Source organism: Drosophila serrata, unplaced genomic scaffold (assembly GCF_035046125.1).
Source record: "Drosophila serrata isolate PLE 108 unplaced genomic scaffold, ASM3504612v1 contig_272, whole genome shotgun sequence".
Classification (NCBI taxonomy): Eukaryota; Metazoa; Arthropoda; class Insecta; order Diptera; family Drosophilidae; genus Drosophila; species Drosophila serrata.
Window position 1 is genome coordinate 12,291,409 of NW_028257170.1, and position 18,675 is coordinate 12,310,083.

The following is an 18,675-nucleotide window of genomic DNA, read 5'->3' on the forward strand; positions in this document are numbered from 1 at the left end:
CTGTCCCTCTGATATATTCTGGATTTAATTTTCTCCCCTGCTTATGACAAATATTTAGGATTCTTCTTACGGATATAAGTATATTTACCCAAATTAGTTGCATAATTTTATCATAACTTATTACCCAATAACAGGGCACTTTTGTTATTTATTCAGTCGGTCTTATGTTTTATAAGAATTAATCATTTTAAGTAAACTTAAATGATAATTTTTGTCTATTGAAAACTTTAAACTTTTCTCAAATAGGCTTTAGGCAAACGTAGTAATTGGATAATTGTGTCCTGATTATTTTAGTCAAATAAACTATTAAGGATCTTACTTATTCTTATATGTATACCCATAAAATCCATAAAAAAGTGTATCTGTAAAGTTGCATTGAGATGGCTCAAAGTCTGGGAGACACGGCTTGATCGATTCGACTACTGATGCTAATTAGGGACTCCTTTACTTTTATAGTAAACGTGTGACTAAAATTAATATGAGTACTAAAATATTAAGAGTCAATTACCTGTGTATCCTATGTAAACCAGTTATCAATAGAATTATCCATTAGAACGAATATAAGCGAAACAAATCGGTTACCAAAAAAAATGCAAAACATGATCTTTGAGGCACATTTATGGATGATATAAGTATCCAATTTTGTGTTTAATTTAATTTCTGAAAAGTTTCGTTATTTATTTTACCTAAATTTATGGATCATTGTAGCCCCTTGAAAATGTTTACCACAAATTTTTAAAAATATGCTTTTCCGTTAGTATGTAGAAGCAACGTGATCGCTGTCAAAAGTTCAATAGATATAGATTATGAAAAGAATATTTATTCTACAGCCTAGATGGGCACATTGTGGGTCTTTCTGCTCCCGGTTCTCTTTCTGTTGTGTTTTGGAAGGCGCCAAGAAATCGTCCCAGACGCTCATTGCTCCCGTTCTGCGAACCGATCTTTAAAAATTGAAATGCAACTCAAATTGTTTTCTTTAACCTCGTTAGCTTCTTTAGGCGGAAGAAACCACAAAATCTCTCCGCGATCTTGCGAGTTCGAAACAACAAATCAATGCGCTTTTGTAACGTTGGTTGCCCATGTTGGTTGGATAATCACAATAAAAATTTATATGAAAACTAAAGTTTAAACTAAATTCTTTCTCACTTTTGACCTCTCCGAATAACTTGGCACTTGCAGTCGGTTTGCTTTTCCGACTTGCTTATGAGCGTGACAACCACGTGGAGCCTGACGTTTCCACCGATTCCGCCGTCTGTCACATGTGAAATTGGGCGGCTGACATGTTTGCCACTGTTTTTTCCTTTTTCATTGCTCATGTTAGAGTAGGTAATTTTTTAATGCATTTAAACGGCTGTCAAGTGGCCCACACACGCCACTTCACCTCTGAAGCCCCCGCCTTGGTTTCCAGTTTTACAAAGTGACGCGACGCGAGCAGTTGCCCAAAAATATGCAAAACCCGCGAGCACTTACGACAGGCCCCGGCGATAGGAAGGCAACATCAGGTCGTGCCATGTATGCAGCCCGAATTTAGACATTTAACGTATAGTTTGGAGTTGAGTTTTTCTATACACCGAAGTGTGAGGCCAAATGCCAATAAAGAAATAATTTTCTTGGTCCTGTTGATGGAAAAGGGCACCGTGACTATTGGTGCTTTTATTCAACTCTCCTGTGTGTACCCTTTGGGGGGGCTGTATCTTATTCACTTCGTGAACAATCTGTGAGAGTTTATTTGGTTCCCTTTTTAAATTCTCGAATTTAGTGCATTTGCTTTGCAGAACATCTAGGCTTCGTTATTATAGAACGTGATTTTATTGCCCTTTGTTTTCGCCACTCACAACGACGGCTCGCTTGTCGGAGCAGAGTCAAGTAGAGGACATACGAAATTGAAATAAAGTACAAACATGTTGCCAACTTTTTGCACAGCAGCAACAACAACTGTCTGTCATTCAGTCTGTCTGTCGGTTTGTGGAATGGTTTAGGCCCATAACAACAGCGGCGGTGACTTGCGGGCGTGGGTTCGGGAAGGGGTTGAAGGAGGCAGGAAAAAGTTTTAACTGATTACGTTTGCTGTTGATAATGTTGAGTGACATTTGGTTTGCGTATTAACTTAAGTGAGCGTCGGCAGCTGCCACCCCTCTCTTCAGGCCACCAGTACACACACACATATGTACGTGTGTACATATGGAGTTTTCAACGCCACCCGAAGCACCCCTTCAGGGATCTTTCCGAGGCGACTCGGATTGCCAGGAGGTTTGTGTTGCAATTAAAAAATTAATTTTTTAATGGAGCCCGGCGGCGTGGGCGGCTCTTTGGCCTGAATTGAAAACGTCCTTAGAAATTAATGTTTACAAAACAAAAAATAAAAATAAAAGCGAAGCATACATCATACAATATTGCAAGTCTCAGTGTGTGTCGAACATTCATCACCCCGATTACTGCTTCTTTCATCTCTGCTACCCTATGTCGTCGTTGCAAATCTGGTTACTGATCAGGTAACAACAAGCAGTTAACACACGTAACATAAATGAAAAACGAAAGCCCAACCTGGGGCACACCGAAAACTTGCCCTTAACATTAGTCGTGTAATTGTATACTTGGGCCCTAGAATCGCTCAGGGTGTATTTTTGTCGCGTTGCCAAATTCAAATATCTTTTAAGTCCTTTTGCCAAGCCAATAAACCAGCACTTAACCGCAATTACCCCCCGTTTTCGGCAAACAAGAGCGAGCAAAGAGCAGCGTTTTTTATGCCACTCTCCTGGTCGTAACCTCCTGCTCCTCCTCCTCCTCCCGCTCGGCATGTGCCCTGCAATCAGTCTTCATTTACACTTTGCACCTGGGGCGCTTGGCTGGCTGTTAGTCTCTCAACTCTCGGCTCCCAGTTCAGCTCGGCAACACGAACGGAGTGCTCTGCAGGAGCAGGAGCAGGAGCACTGTGCAGGTGGGTTGGGTGCAATACCTAAACCGAGGTCCAACAACTTTAAGCTCACATGCAAGCTGTAGGAGCAGGAGGGCAGTTTGGGTTGCACAGAAAGAGTTAAAGTCCAACAAAAACAACATTTTCTGTGTTGGTCCTAAAATCTGCTACTGCTACAATCGGTTACTGCATGTTTTCAGAGTGTATAAGTTTCACAGGCGCAGGAACACGCCATTATTTCTTGACTGGTAATTAATAATTAAAGGTAGCGGCGATTGGGGGAAGTTTTGCAGCTACTTTCAGCTACTTGCAAATGTTCTGCTATGATGGGTAGCTGGGTGTCTATCAACCGATTTCTGCCTCTGGTTTTTATAATAAAACTGTGTACGGGATTTGTTGTATTCGGCTGTGCTGTTGTTACAAAGTTGCCCTTTCATGTAACGTGAACGAGAACGAGAACGAACAGCAACCAGTCCGGCCCAAAGTCCTGGCGGGCGGTAAAAGTGAGGGAGCCAAGAGGCAGGGACCATTCTGATAATAGGTGTAGTCGTATTTCCGTTTCCCCATTCTCCGTTCCCAACTCTGGGGCCGCTTTGGCCCCACTCTGAGTGAGTGAGTTTCATGTTTGGTTTGCCGCTTTTGCATTGGCTGTTGTTGTTGTTGTTGTTGTTGTTGTTGTTTTCGAAGCCATTGTATTCACTTGACTTTTATTTCATCATTACAATTGTTGCTGCGGCATTGTTATTGTTAACATTCTGCCCAGACTTTACCCAAACCCCTTCTCTAACCACCATTCTTGTCCTTAAAAGCAATGTACATACATACGTATGTATGATTGTGTGCAAAAGGGGATTCGGCAAAAGGTTGAGACATTTAAAGTTCCATGAGAACGCAACCGTTAAAGCGGAAATTAAATTGTTAATTGCAGTTACGTTTTGTTTTAATGTTGAGAACACATGTATATGTTGATTTGCTGATTATCCTTGGAGTATACACCAAAGTTGACCAGAAGTTTGGAACACAACCAGCCCAGTCCAGTGGAAGTTCTAAAATATAAATTTTTAATTTAAAGTACTGTGTGAAGTACTTTATCTTCTCAAAAAATAAATCATGCAAAATATAGACTTATTTTTAAATATGGCTAATCTTCTCAGTAGCTGTCAGTACCCCCTGTTGATCCTGATTACCATTCAACGTGTTTATTATTCGGCTGATCCTGGAATAGGAATATAGTTCTAAGCAAGTGTTCCAGCGATTTGAATAAGATTCAAAGACTTTTTGTTGTAAAATGTTTTTGATTTTAACATTTTTTGAAAATTAATTTCTTTATGATTTTCTACAGATTGTATACTATTAATTATTATTTCTCAATTCAGATTCTTATACCTGCTTTTTCTCCATATTTACTGTGTAAGTTTATTTTCACTTTGTTCATACCTTTTTAGCCCAAGGTGTAAGGTCATGCTCCCTTCCTTTTGGTAACACTTTTGGCCTTTTCTAATTTTTCGTTGGTTGTTATTATCATACGTGACCATTGGAATCAATGGACCATTGAACCATTGTGTGAAAATGTATTTTACCGATGAGAATATTGTAAAAAAAGAGACCGTTGGAACTTATTTCAGCAAAAGTAATGTTTAGCGAGTACGTAAAGAGTTATATAAGTTGATCTATGGCAGCTTTAAATCCGCTTATGGTAGCATTAAAAATGTCAATTTTAAATTAAAGCAATAACTTTATTTATTTTTTTAATAGTATCATAGTAACCCTTATTTACGGCACAAGTCAAAATGAATATATAAAAAAATCTTATAATTTGTATTATTTTTATACCCTTGCAGGGTATTATAATTTCAGTCAGAAGTTTGCAACGCAGTGAAGGAGGCACCTCCGACCATATAAAGTATATATATTCTTGATCAGGATCAACAGCCGAGTCGATCTAGCCATGTCCGTCTGTCCGTCTGTCCGTCTGTCCGTTTCTACGCAAACTAGTCTCTCAGTTTTGAAGCTATCTGAATGAAACTTTGTAGTTAGCCTTCTATATACTCTCACTCGTATATATGTCGGAACGGGCCGGATCGGACGACTATATCATATAGCTGCCATAGGAATGATCGGAAAATTTTTACAAAAAAAAATTTAACATTTTCAGTTTTCAATAGAATTGAATCAAATTTGAGATATAGCCATTTTACTATACTCTACAATTTTGTATAAAATTTTATGAAAATCGGACTACTATATCATATAGCTCCCATAGGAACGATCGAGAAATTAATACAATTAAATTTATAACTTTTTCAGTTTTCAGCTGCTTTTCATCAAATTTAAGGTATGGCCATTTTATATTAGTCTTAAATTTTGTGTCAAATTTCATGAAAATCGGACGACTATATCATATAGGTGCCATACAAACTATTGTTTGATGTAAAAGAAAAATGGAAATCTGTGAATGAAAAGCTGCAAATATAATATGTATAGGTGAATGAAATGAAAGCAGGTATTACTTCATTGGTTTTTAACACAAATATATATAATTTATATGGTATGGATTCCTAGTCATAGAATTTCTATCTGCAAGGGTATATAAACTTCGGCGTGCCGAAGTTAGCTTCCTTTCTTGTTTTTACTTAAATATATATACTATTGTTTATATTAATATCTAACAAGTTATTTGATTCAATTTCAAGTTTTTTGTTTGTTTACTTATGTATTCATGTTATTCATATTGAAATTTTAATGTAAATGTTGATTTCAAATTATTATACTAACTGATAATAATAGTCATCCTTAAACCTCATAGAATGTGAATCAAGTTTCGACTTGGCCAAGTTGGCTCTTGATGTTGATACAGAATATTTTAATATTTAAAAACATTTTTCTAAACTCATAATACCGTTTATATATACAAAAGTTAAATACAAAGTTTTGTAAAAGTTTGTAGATTTAATCTTTTTGTTTGTATTTGAGGGTCAAAGTAGCTAAACACTAATTGAGATTTGCTTAGAGAAACAAATGTATGTCTCTGATGTAGATGTATGTTATTGTTATTATAATAGATATGTTAAAGTTATTGTAGTTGGTCTTCCTTTGCTGTCTTACCTCGTTGCTCATATAACATGATTGCGGTCCATTGTTGGCCAGAAGGGGAAACCGCAAATATAGTTAGTTACATCTCCTTTTAGCTCAAACAGTATTTGTGTATAGAAGCGGTTTAATTATTTATGCTCTGTACCACCGCGCCCCAGGAGTCATCCGTCTGGGTTTGGTCTGCTTCTGGATAAAATAAAATGACCAAACGGTCGTCTAACCAAAAGCAACTATGCATGTTGCCAAAAAAACAAAATTATTAGTTGGTTAATTATTAATTTTGCGGTCTATCTTAATCTGAACAAAGGGATTAATCTTTACACTTTGATTACCACTCGAGTTATAAATTGTTAAGTTTATTGCTAGTAAAACTTTTGGCGTGAAAGGAATGTTTTGAACAATAGCTTCGATTATGAAAATCTTACAATAATATTAAGGAAATTTCAAATCATGCTATACAGATTGGGTTAGAGGAAAAATAATTACTAGAGAAGAAATGAAAAGCGACTTAACAAATATATTTTTGATTAGAACCAATAACCGAGTGCGGAACAATTCTATAAGTTTCTTTAAGTTGAAGTTTATTTATTTAAACTTTATTAATAGTCTTACTATTTGGCATATTAAAAAGCTGTTTTGGAAAGTAAATACAATTAAATAAAGTTTACTTCTTTTTTCTTAATTCTAAATTATGATATCATATAAATATTTGAAGAACCGAAGTCCATCCGTAAGTGCCATTTAAACGACCATGTCTTTGAACTTTGTGAAGGCGAAGTTTATAAATGGTTTGCTAATTTTTAATGATATAGTAATATGAAAACTGCTCCAATTTAAAAATAAAAAAATAAAAATAAATTAACTTAAATAAACTTCTGTTAAAAAATAAATAAAGAAGAAATAAAGAAATTAGTATATCTTCCGTTTACGTTCCCCTTCATCTTAAGAACGTTGCTATGTCATGATGTCGAATCTGCAAAGATATTGAAATTAGTCGACTACTCCGCAAACATAAATATATGTAACATATATCATGTTTTACATTTAATGTCACATTTAACTCATAATTATGTTTATGATGTCAGCACACTCCAACCTGCGGATGCTAACAAAACTAATTGCAGTTAGACTTGGCTTTTGTAAAGAAAAATGCTTTACATTTTAATGCTTTTCCGCTTTTCTAATTAAAAGCCTGTCTACCTACACATATCACATTCGCCGACGGAGCTCAACAAGGCGGTAGTGCTTGTATATATTTTCAAGCAAATAGGAAACACCAACGAATTTAATTTATATTCATATAGCTACCTAACATACACCTACAAGTTCCAGGGAACAACAGTTAATAAGCATACATATGCCAGGGATCTCGGTAGGGATACGAGTTAGATATAAAGCCAGGAACTGAGTAGCAGCGACACTACGAGATTTTTAATTACTCGTGCTCAACTTTCAAAACACTGAACGCAGGACTCAGGCAGGACGAGAGCTCATTTTGGAAATTTTCATAATTACTCGCCGCCCGACGACTTGTTAAGTCAAACAGAGAAAGGGAAAATCGGGTGATTGAGGGAGGCGGACGAGTGACAGAGAAAGTCGGTTGGGTTTCGTGGGCGACTGCGGACAAGGACTCGTTGGGTGGTGGCAACTGATTCACAGCACTCGCATGAACGGCGGCCAGGACTCAACGAAACTCGTGCACAGGTCCACTCACACAGCCTCACCCATCAGGGATATTTTCAGGTGTGTGTGGCTCCTTTCGAGCATTTGCCTGATATGGTAAGTGACTGGGCCAAGGGGGAGGAGTGGGGTAGATGGGGACGGGCAGCACTGAGAGCAGAGCAGAGTTCCAGAGTGGCCGTGCACTTGAAACTAAAGGCTAAGTAGGCGCTTTTATTCAAACCGTCCCGCACAAATGCAACCCAACAAGTCGGCCTATTTGGGGACTGTGTGTGTGTGTGTGGATGCCAGTGTAGAGGTTGTGCCGTACACATCCGGGAAATATGTGAGTATCAGGCTTGATAGGTCTCGTTATACCTGGCAATGGTCTGGTTAAGTAATTAAAATATTTAATTTTGCTTTTTCGCATGCTTTCTACATATAGAAGATTCCTTTCCTTTTTTTGTTGTAGGCATTAGGGTGAACCATGGCAAATTTGTGGCTTATATTATTTTTATAACAATATTACACGGCTTATATGAGTAGTTATCAAAAGAAAACTGTACTGTGGACTTGACCATATTAATATAGAAGTAGATAAAACAGTTTAAACACGAGTTTAAATTTCAGAGAGCAAATAGATAACTATAAGACCCAATGTTCAAAATTCTAGGGTTTACAATTTTTACAGCTCTTTTTTAAGAGGTCCTCTTAAAAACCACTTCCTATGTGGTTACCATCAGTTTTTATCTAAATTTCCTGTTGGGAATTCTTCTTTAATGCAACAGGTGACGAATATCTCAAAGTGTTTCCAGTGCAGCTTTCTTACTTGTAGTTTTTCAAAATTCCTGGAAATATTATTTTAATTAATAAAAACATATTAAACCAGTCAACAGGACTTTTTGTTCTTGTTTTTTTAGGTTAGTTTAAAATAACAAGCTTTATCTTTGCATATATATTTGCAAATAATCATATAATGTCATATAATCAACCGAATATTAAATATCTTAAAAAATCATGTGAAATAATACTGCTCTTATTTTTTTATTTTTAAAATTTGTGTTGTTATATTGAATGAAAAGAATTGATTTCAAAATTAATCAAAATCCAGTTCCTCTTAACCTTCTAAAATTGATTTAGTTCTTGATTTGAAAGCCATAAATTTATAGTATTTCTATCTGCTGTAACAACATTTTTGTTTTTCTAAGTGCATTTAAGTATATACATATACATAAAATTAATCAAAATCCAGTTCCTCTTAACCTTCTAAAATTGATTTAGTTCTTGATTTGAAAGCCATAAATTTATAGTATTTTTATCTGCTGTAACAACATTTTTGTTTTTCTAAGTGCATTTAAGTATATACATATATCTGTATCTACTTAGCAATATCTCGTTACTTTTTATATGACAGAGTCCTGCTTAAGCTCATAAGCTTGACAAATAAGTGCAAAAAGGCAAAATGAGGACTTACCGAGATTAATTTGAAGGCCAAATAAAAAAGCACCCAACGAATGGGGGCAAGAGTATCCATACAAATTATTAAAACTGACCAAAGTCAACAATTTTTTTCTTAAAAATGACTTAAACTCAATGTTGATGTGTTAATTGATGAAACAAATTTACCTCTTCATTTCATTTCCCACAGATTTAACGATCTTTCTCTTTTGTTGCTCTACCCTCTACAATGTAAATGGGGTAAAGCTAAAAGCATGCGAATTGTTTACACGAAATTTCCATTATGTTTACCTAGCCATGAGTATGAGATGAAGATATATGTGGGCTCAACTGAAAGCCAAAACAATGAAATTCCTTTCCCTTGCTAATGGGCTGCTCCCTAATCAGGAGCTGGTAATGGGAGTCTAAAACACATTTTCTCAATATCTGGTTAAGGCGGTGCACCTTAACCTTAACTTAAAAAAAAACTCTGTGTGAGTTAAAAGAAAAACTAATTGTATAATTTCCATATAGCTCTTTAAACTGGCTCATACTGATACCAGGCTCTGAACATTTTAACTTGACATTCAACCAACGTTTAGCTCAACCAATTGTTCGGGCTTGGGGGTCAGAATTGAAGGTGTGGCCTGGTAAATGCAAATCCGTCTCCGGGTAGACCCAAAGTTTTCTGTTTTGCTCAAGTAACCAAACAAGCCCAGCACTGTAATTTATTGTGACCGAACCCGGGGATACCCTACTTAGACCTTTTCATCATGTGTCTTTTGCTCAGCCATATAACTTTTTTGCAGTCGACGGCGGGCTTGGTTTGGCTTATAAAAACAGCAAGCTGGGGCAGGAAACTCAGCAAGTCAGGAAGTCTGTCGACGTGAACGATCGTCATCGTCATCGTCATCATCAACATCATCCCTTCAGTCGTGGAGCCCCCAACGTTTTTGTTACAATGTCCTGGGCTATTTTGGTTGAATGGTCAGAAAAGTTGCAGACAACACAAACACAGCCAAGGCAACCAGAGCGAGCAGTAGGGACGGGAAAGAGAAGGATGGAGCTAACTGGAAAGCTTTTTGTTTTTGGTTGATGGCAAAAAAGGAGCAGCTGAGCATTGGCCCACGTGTGTGATGTCCTGTTGCCTATTCTCTTGTTGGGGGCAGGAATAGCAATAACGAGCGGAAAATTAGCAAGAAAATAAATCGATATTTACTTGAAGTGCGTTAAGGTCCCTTATTAAAGATTTACTGTGGGAATTTAAGCGGCATCAGACGTTAGGTATCATATTTGGTAAATGTAGTGTACAGTTTTATTGTGAACTCTAAGAGAAACGTTTTAATATAAAAAACATTTTAGAAATATGTAATTATAACTAATATTTGTAACTTCGATAAACCCCAAGGCGGCTTTTTATTTAGTTTGGTGACGTTTTCTATGCGATACCAAAAGTTGTGTGCAGATAGCTTTAAATCTGACAGATTAGTTTGTCTAAATTGTATTGTAAAGTTCTAAATAAATAAAATAAATTATATGACTCGGCATAAATGGCTGCAGAATCGCTTCTTCCCAATGCTCTCCAATGCGAATGTGTTGGACAAGTCCTTGTTATGCTTAGGTCTTAACGAACATTTACACTTTCGGTGTCAAAATCCGTCCCGTTCCACCTTATATACGAATGAGAAGACTATAGACTATAGAAGTATATAGAAGACTAACTTTAAAATGTTATTGAAATAGCTTCAAAACTGAGAGACTAGTTTGCGTAGAAACGAGCAGACGGACAGACGGACAGAAGGACAGACGGACATGGCTAGATCGACTATGCTGTTGATGCTGATCAAGAATATATATATGTACTTTATATGGTCGGCGGTAACTCCTTCACTGCGTTGCAAACTTTTGACTGAGATTATAATACCCTGCAAGGGTAAAAAAAGCAATCCACAATTAATGAATAAAAACAAAAAAAATCTATGATTTTTAATTTAATATATTTAATATATATATTTACTATATTTTTTATTTTATTACAATATATAAAAATAACTAAGAAACAAAACGTAATAAAGATTTCTGTATATTTCTTTACAGATAAAATCGACGATTAAACTGGATTTACAAAGTGGTGTATTAAAGTCGTGAATAGTTTATAAACACTAACTACTTTAGCGAAGAGATCATGTTGGCCTTTCACAACGAGCATATTGCCAGTAAGTATAAATATTAAAGAAAACCAACAACATTTTAACGAATTAAGATAAAAGGTAAAACAGCACATTCCACACCCAAATGGTAATATAAAATAGTGTGTGCAAACCATAGTAATGTTATAAAATAGAAATTAGTAACTAATACATATAACTTTATAAGTTTTTCATCATAAAACTCAGATGAAAATTATTGGAACTTTATATGCAGTTCAGGATCCTAAAAACACAATTTGATGCATATCTTGAGTTTGCTACAACAAATCATATACGAATGGCGACTCACATACATAACTGCGATATTCTCTATACTACTTTCAATTACAATCCTTTTGAACCAACTAATTTTTTTAAACAGAACAAAGTAATACATTCTAATACATCACTAATTGCTAAAATGTTCATTGTGTACCTAAAAGCGATGTGGTGGGAGAACTCACTAAAACAGAGCCTCAAACAAATCAATTATTAAGCGAGCTCCTTTTAACGTTTGAAGATTACCCACTTACCTGGCCTTAAACATAAACTCCATCAAGGATAACAATTTCCTGTGTGATGGAAATGGTGGGCACCGAAGAATAACAGCCGCTCAAAGCTGCACTTAAGACATATAAACGAAGGCACCGCTCCTTTTGTGTATGCAGAAGGCAAGACGGTTTAATGGGCCCTACTCTCAATAATAGCATAACGCTTGGCGCTCACCATCAGCAGCCCTCGGAGGCGTATTTAGGTTTAAACACATAATAACTTAATACTTGAAAAGGAAGTAAAAACCACACAGTTGACGGGGTTGCTGTTAAACACGTGCTATTAATTATTTACCTGAAGGCCTTTGCAATTTTAGAACGTTTAAGCTCTGTCCTGTTAATTCGGCTTTTGTTTCTCACAATTAAAGGTGTATAATTCAGTGAAGGCTAACAAGCCGGCAATTTGGTCAAACTCTTAGAATATTTATGATACTTTTGTAATAGGCCAACGGGGAAATGGCTAAGCTGGCCACACTTTCAAAACAGCTGTTTTCTCTGGAGAGAAAGTGAATCGATATCTTTCTCTCTCCTTTCCCTCTCTTCTAAGCGCTCTTGAGAGAGCGTAGAAAATCTATTAAAACGGCCGGTATTTATTGATTTGATATTGATACAAACAAATAAGGAAAATGTGTCATTTAAAGGACCAATTGGAAAGCACAGTCAGAATCCTATTTATTAAATATTTATTGATATTGAGATAATTGAGGCGCCGTTAGGGATCTAGTATAGCCCGGGCCCGACAGCCACAATAGTAAACCAATCTCTTCTTTGAATAAGTCCTTTCGATAAGCATATCACTTTTTACGATCCTAAACTGATTTGTAATTCTGCATATACATATGTATGTCTTTGCCTTGCACACACTCTTGGTGCTCATGGTACACTTCCAGTAAGTATTCTTCGATAGATCTCCAAATTAATCACAATTATCAAATTGAAATTAAAACAAGAAAGGAAGCTAACTTCGGCACGTTGAAGTTTATATTACCTTGCAGATAGAACTTCGATGGCTAGGAATCAACACAATATAAATTATATATATTTATCTTAAAAAACAATGCAGTAATACCTGCTTTCATTTCATTCACCTATACATATTATATTTGCAGTTTTACATTCACAGATTTGCATTTTTCCTCTACATCAAACGATCGTTTGTATGGCATCATATAGGTCGTCTGATTTTTATGAAATTTGCCACAAAATTTAAGACTTATATAAAATGGCTATACCTCAAATTTGATGAAAATCAGCTGAAAACTAAAAAAGTTATAAATTTAATTGTATTAATTTCTCGATCGTTCCTATGGGAGCTGTATGATATAGTAGTCCGATTTTCATAAAATTTTATGCAAAATTGTAGAGTTTAATAAAATGGCTATATCTGAAATTTGATGAAAATCTTTTGAAAACAGAAAATGTTATAATTTTTTTGTAAACATTTTCCGATCATTCCTATGGCAGCTATATGATATAGTCGTCCGTTCCGGCTCGGTCCGACATATATACGATTGAGAGTATACAGAGTATACTACAAAGTTTCATTCAGTTAGCTTTAATACTGACTGAACGGACAGACGAACAGAAGGACAGACGGACATGGCTTGATCGACTCGGCTGTTGATGCTGATGAAGAATATATATACTTTATACGGTCGAAGGTGCCTCCTTCACTGCGTTGAAAACTTCTGACTGAAATTATAATACTCTGCAAGGGTATGAAAATGTACATTCAACTACAAACTGTGGGTTACTGAAGTTAATTTCTTTCTTTTTTGTTAAAAATGATTTACGTCTTGAATCTCTGTGATAATACGTTGTTCATGAATATTATAGAAAGTGTATAAAAGGATCTTTTGTTTTTTTGTTTACCATTAACTTTGGTTATTGTTTCTGCAAACCGCAAGCAAAGCGTAACCCTTGGCCTCTCCAAGGACCTGCGATGAATGGCGCCGGCCGACCACCTCCTGCGGTTAGTCGGTTGGTAAAAATGATTCATTAGCGTTCAAACTGAAAGTTGATATGCTGCAAATAGGATATGAAACCACATTTTTCCTTTTGAATGTGAAAAGTTTTGAACGGCAACTTGTAATATTACTTTTGCGGGACATTACGACAGCCCCATGAGTAACATTTTCACCAGAAAAGTGGTTTATGTGGGTTAATAAATTTAAAAAACTTAAGGAGAACTTCAAGGCAGCGCCAAGGTCTCTTTAGAGGTTCTAGCAATGAGATTCATCATTTAAATCACCAACCTGCGGATATAAAAAGAACAAGTTTTGTGTCGTAAAATGAATCATTCAAAAAATAATGTTAATAATAAATTTGATTGCTTAAAATGTTATGATTTTAAGACTGACGCTATGATTAGAAACATATATTAATAACATCAGTTTTGAAACCTTACTCCAACCTACAGATAATACAAATATAAATCTATATAAAATATAATCTGAAAAGCAATTACAACAAAATCTCTACACGAAATGCCGAAATAATCTGTAGCTCTTCTATGTCACGCAACATAACACATACATATGTATGTACGTGAGTGCCGAAGTACGGGGGTGATTTTTAATTAATAAACTCATTAGGTACAGGTCTGGTCAACCTTTATTTTTTGCTGCTTCACTCTGTGAATTGCTCATTTTAATTACTGGCAGCTGGTATTCACCCCTTGCGATCACCCTTCCACCGCATTTGGTCCCCGTCCCTTGGAGCTGCACATAATTTCCTGGCATTTCAACAATGTGCCGACAATTTTTATGTTGTTAGGCGACGGTGACGCCGACAGTTGGCAGGTTGTTCGGTTGCTGCTGTTGCACCGTTTCCTATTGTTGTTGCTGCCGCTGCTGCTGCTGCTGCTGCTGGTCGCCTGTCGTTCAACTTTTGACGTGTTGCATGCTGTGGCCTTTTGAGCGGCCAGACAAAAGGCCACCGGAAAAGACAGGGAACAGGGTAGTCCGTCCCGCCTAAACGTGCGCGCGTTTTGGCTAAAAGTTAAATATAATTGTTGTTGTTGCAGTGGTTTAGCTGGAGCTAGGGGTTAGAGCTGGAGCTAGGGGACAGACAGTCGTTGAAACATTATAGGCACGGGAGGCAGGAACACCCAGAGTTGGGGCATGACCACATGTCATAGCTCGGCTTGTATGTGTTGCTAAATCGGGTTTAGCCCTTCGTCCTTCCGGGAAATAGGTGCTAGTTGAGCAGTTAATGAGGACCAGAGACAGGGTCCCTGCCGACCTGACAACACCTCAGAGCCACCACAACCAAACAAATGGAGGCAGGCAGGGCAGGCGGGGAAAATTACACGGATTTATGAAAATGGCCACAAAACTGTGCTAAACACGCTGACGCGTTCTACACGCAAACCATATTTGTGTTGTTTTTTTTCATTCCTGACGCTGTAACCATTTAGTGTGTAATGGAACAAATTATTTTAAACATAATTAAGTAATATTTTCATGATTGTTTTTCCAGGCTGCGCTTTTCTGACATACTTCAGTCCGGAGAGCTCCGCTACACCTGCAACATCGCCCACATCGACGGCCCAAACGTCGCTCTATAATGACAAGCAATCGATAACAGGGGTAAGTGCAAGATGTCCTTTTACGTAATTCCATTGCCATAAAGTAGTTAGACTTTTAATTTTTAAATGCTGCACATTGCCTGTCTATATAGATTGCCTTATAATTTGATATGATACCCAATCGAGTAAATTATTGTTGAAATTTAATTAAAAAACACAAAATTAAGCACACTAGCAAGTATTTTTAATTCCGCCAATTGTACAACAATTTTAACCTGCATGTACATAATTCATTATATAGCCCACGATTTCGTTGTTTGTAGAACTCATCGCCATTTACGCAAATTACACCTACAAAATGTATTGCTTTGGGACTTATCGGATTATTGCCATTAAATCAATATATATATTATTTTATTTAACCTTTGATTTATGTTTGTTACCGGTTTGCTTAATTAAGTTTTAGTTGTTGTAAATAAACATGTGTAAACGTGTAAATGCAATAGGTAAACATATGTTTTTCCTTGTTAAATATTCTCTTGCCAGATGGGTATTTTAATTTAAAAGCGGATATTTAGTTTGGTCGAGCAGAGTTTTTGTAATATATTTTGTCAAAATTCATAACTTTTATTTAATCGAACATAAAACGACAAAACAATACTCACAAGGAGAGGAAAACTAAACACAAATCGGCAAGAAAGAGTTTATTGAATATGCAAAATGTTGTGCAATGTTGGGGAAACAGATAGACGACACCACAACCCCAACGAGATAGATGGATAGATTGCCGGTCCATTCAATCCCATCCCATCTTCTGCCTCATCTTTTTGTTTTCATCGTTTCTTTGTTTTACCCTAACAAACACTCAGAGGGAAATTTGTGGCTGTTTTTGTGTAGAAATTTATTACATTTTCTTAGCCTAGGCCCGGCAGGGTTGCAGGAAAGAGTTTTTCTTTTCACTCGAGTTTCGTTCAGAACTTTTAGCCCTGTCTAGTCCTTTTCTATCCAAGTGCACTGCCAATGACTTTCTGTGTGGCAAAAAGTTGGCTCTTGCTTGCTGCATGTGTGCTACTTATTAAAACTTGAGGAAGAGACAGAGGAATTTTACCTTTGTTCTCGGCCTCTGCTCCATTGTTTAGAGGAGAGAAAGAGACGATAGAACGGATACCATTTTCCTGTTGCATAATAAAGAGACGTTTTATTAAATCGGGAGGGGTCATTCCCTAACAAACACTTTGCTCCTGCTCCTTTAATTAAATTATCGAGTGCCCCGATAAAAGAGAAGCATTCCTCATTCAACAAATTTGTATTCCACTTCAACTATGACTACTTTTACGCAGAAAATATAGTAATCATCCCCCCTGGGCGATATGACTTTCAGTTTTCTTTTTGAGCCTCTTTTGGAAAGTTTTCCTTTTTGTTTTGCGAAAACGAAATACGATGGCTTGCAAAAGGGGAAACAGTATAAAATGTAAATAAAAATTCAAGCTGTGTTTGGTCCTGCAAATGGTTAAAACAGCGCTCAACTTTCGTGGCACCTGGCAGTTACATTTTATCTGAATCTTATGCGCCGTGTTTTTGTACATATTCAAATTTCCCATGCGAGTAGGTGGCAGCGTGGTCGGGATTTCAGTGGCAAAAGTAGTTCCTTTTTTGTATGAAAGCATAAAATGTCCATAACCATATATTTACTGGAAAATATCCTATGATTATAGGTTGTTTGTCTAATAGTTCCAATTTTAATCATAAAATTTGAGTTTACAAGTTTAAATTCGATCTGTCTGACTGTCGGATTTCTACTCAAAACTAGTCCCTACATATCTGAATAAATCTTTTCAATAGGCTTTGTTTTATCATCATCATACGACGGAATTGATAGAACACTATATTTTAAAGCTGTCATAGGCACATTGTTCCTAAAAATAAATCGAGACTAGCTAAGTTATTATACATTTTAAAGGAAAAATAAATCGGTATCTGAAAACTGTAAATTTTAAGTAATAAAATGTGTGGATAAATGATGGAATATAGGTATTTAATATGATTTTAAAAGAAAGTATTAAATTTGATCAAAATTGAATTGTTATTAAATCAAACAAATACAAACTTCTGTTAGTTTCTCTATTATTTGACGAATAAATTGGATCAATTTCAAACTGAAACTATATAAACACTACGACGGTGCTAAAATTTACTTTCTTTTGCGTTTGTGTTCAATAAGCTTCAATATTAATTTGACATTTTATGAAATGTACATACAAGATATCAATAAATTTATTTTATTGAGTTCATATCACCTCAAAATAATAAGATCCCTTTTAAAGCATACTCATCTTATGCAAACTAAACTAACCTTATAAATAAAATAATATCAAGATAGTCATTGAAAATAAAAAATGTAAATTTGTGCAATGCTTGAATTTTAATATGATTTTTATTTCTGTTTTCCTTTTTTTCATTTAAAGTAAAACATGTTAAAATTATTATAGATCGTAATACTCATAGTTTTGTTTTGTTTTTACCAAAACGCAAACTCGTAACCGATAAACATTGTTAATTCTAAAACTGTCTCTAAACTTATTTTCTCATTTGAATGAAAACACTTGTGCTCATAACTAGATTAAGTCACCTAGAGATGCTGATCAAGAGATGAATACTTGCTGCCTATTAGATAAATTATCTGTTGGCACTAATTTATATTACCATTGTTCCTCATGGGTACCGGATACAAATACACAAAAAAAGAAAAATGAGGGAAATAGGACAAAAAAGGATTTAACCGCAGCTTGCAATTAATCACGTTCGCCCCCTGATGTAGCACAATTCATGAATGAATGGATTTTGTGGCTAGTTGTGAAACTTGTGGAAAATCAACGACTTGTAAATGTTCTTACTTAAGTTTAAGACTAGGATATATCCTAAATATTATTATATTAGTCTTTTTGGTTAGTCTTTCGCTGCAACTTAATTCAAAAAACTTTCAAAGGAACTAAATATTTTTAGCTATTGATCTTTAACATATTCCGGGGAAAGGGTATTGTAAAAGTCAATAAAGTCATTTTGCTCCACCTTTTTGAGTTTTTTCTCTCTCTTATTCACCTTAACTTAGGGCCAGTAACATAAAGAAGCCAAAAATTTCTGTTGTTATTCCAGACAAACGCTGACCATGGCCAGGCCTTAGCCGGTCCGAACCGCAACTAACTGAGCCAGAAGCCGTGCTTTTGGTATCGGCCCTGAAGCCGGTTTTGGCTATACGCTTCAGTTTGGCAATTTATCTGGCCCCATCTGCATTTGTTGACTTTG

At 35.9% G+C, this 18,675-nt stretch overlaps 1 protein-coding gene across 4 annotated transcripts in view; it reads left to right on the top strand.

The window, feature by feature from the left end:
- The window catches only part of LOC110190041 (uncharacterized), a 43,622-nt gene that overhangs the window by 16,380 nt on the left and 8,567 nt on the right, over positions 1-18,675 (top strand). For all 4 annotated transcript variants that reach the window (XM_020960347.2, XM_086834588.1, XM_086834586.1 and 1 more), the window contains 2 exons: positions 11,201-11,319; positions 15,324-15,433. In XM_020960347.2, the coding sequence (XP_020816006.1) occupies positions 11,289-11,319; positions 15,324-15,433 (141 nt within the window). In that variant the 5' untranslated portion in view covers positions 11,201-11,288. The remainder of the gene's footprint in view (positions 1-11,200; positions 11,320-15,323; positions 15,434-18,675) is intronic.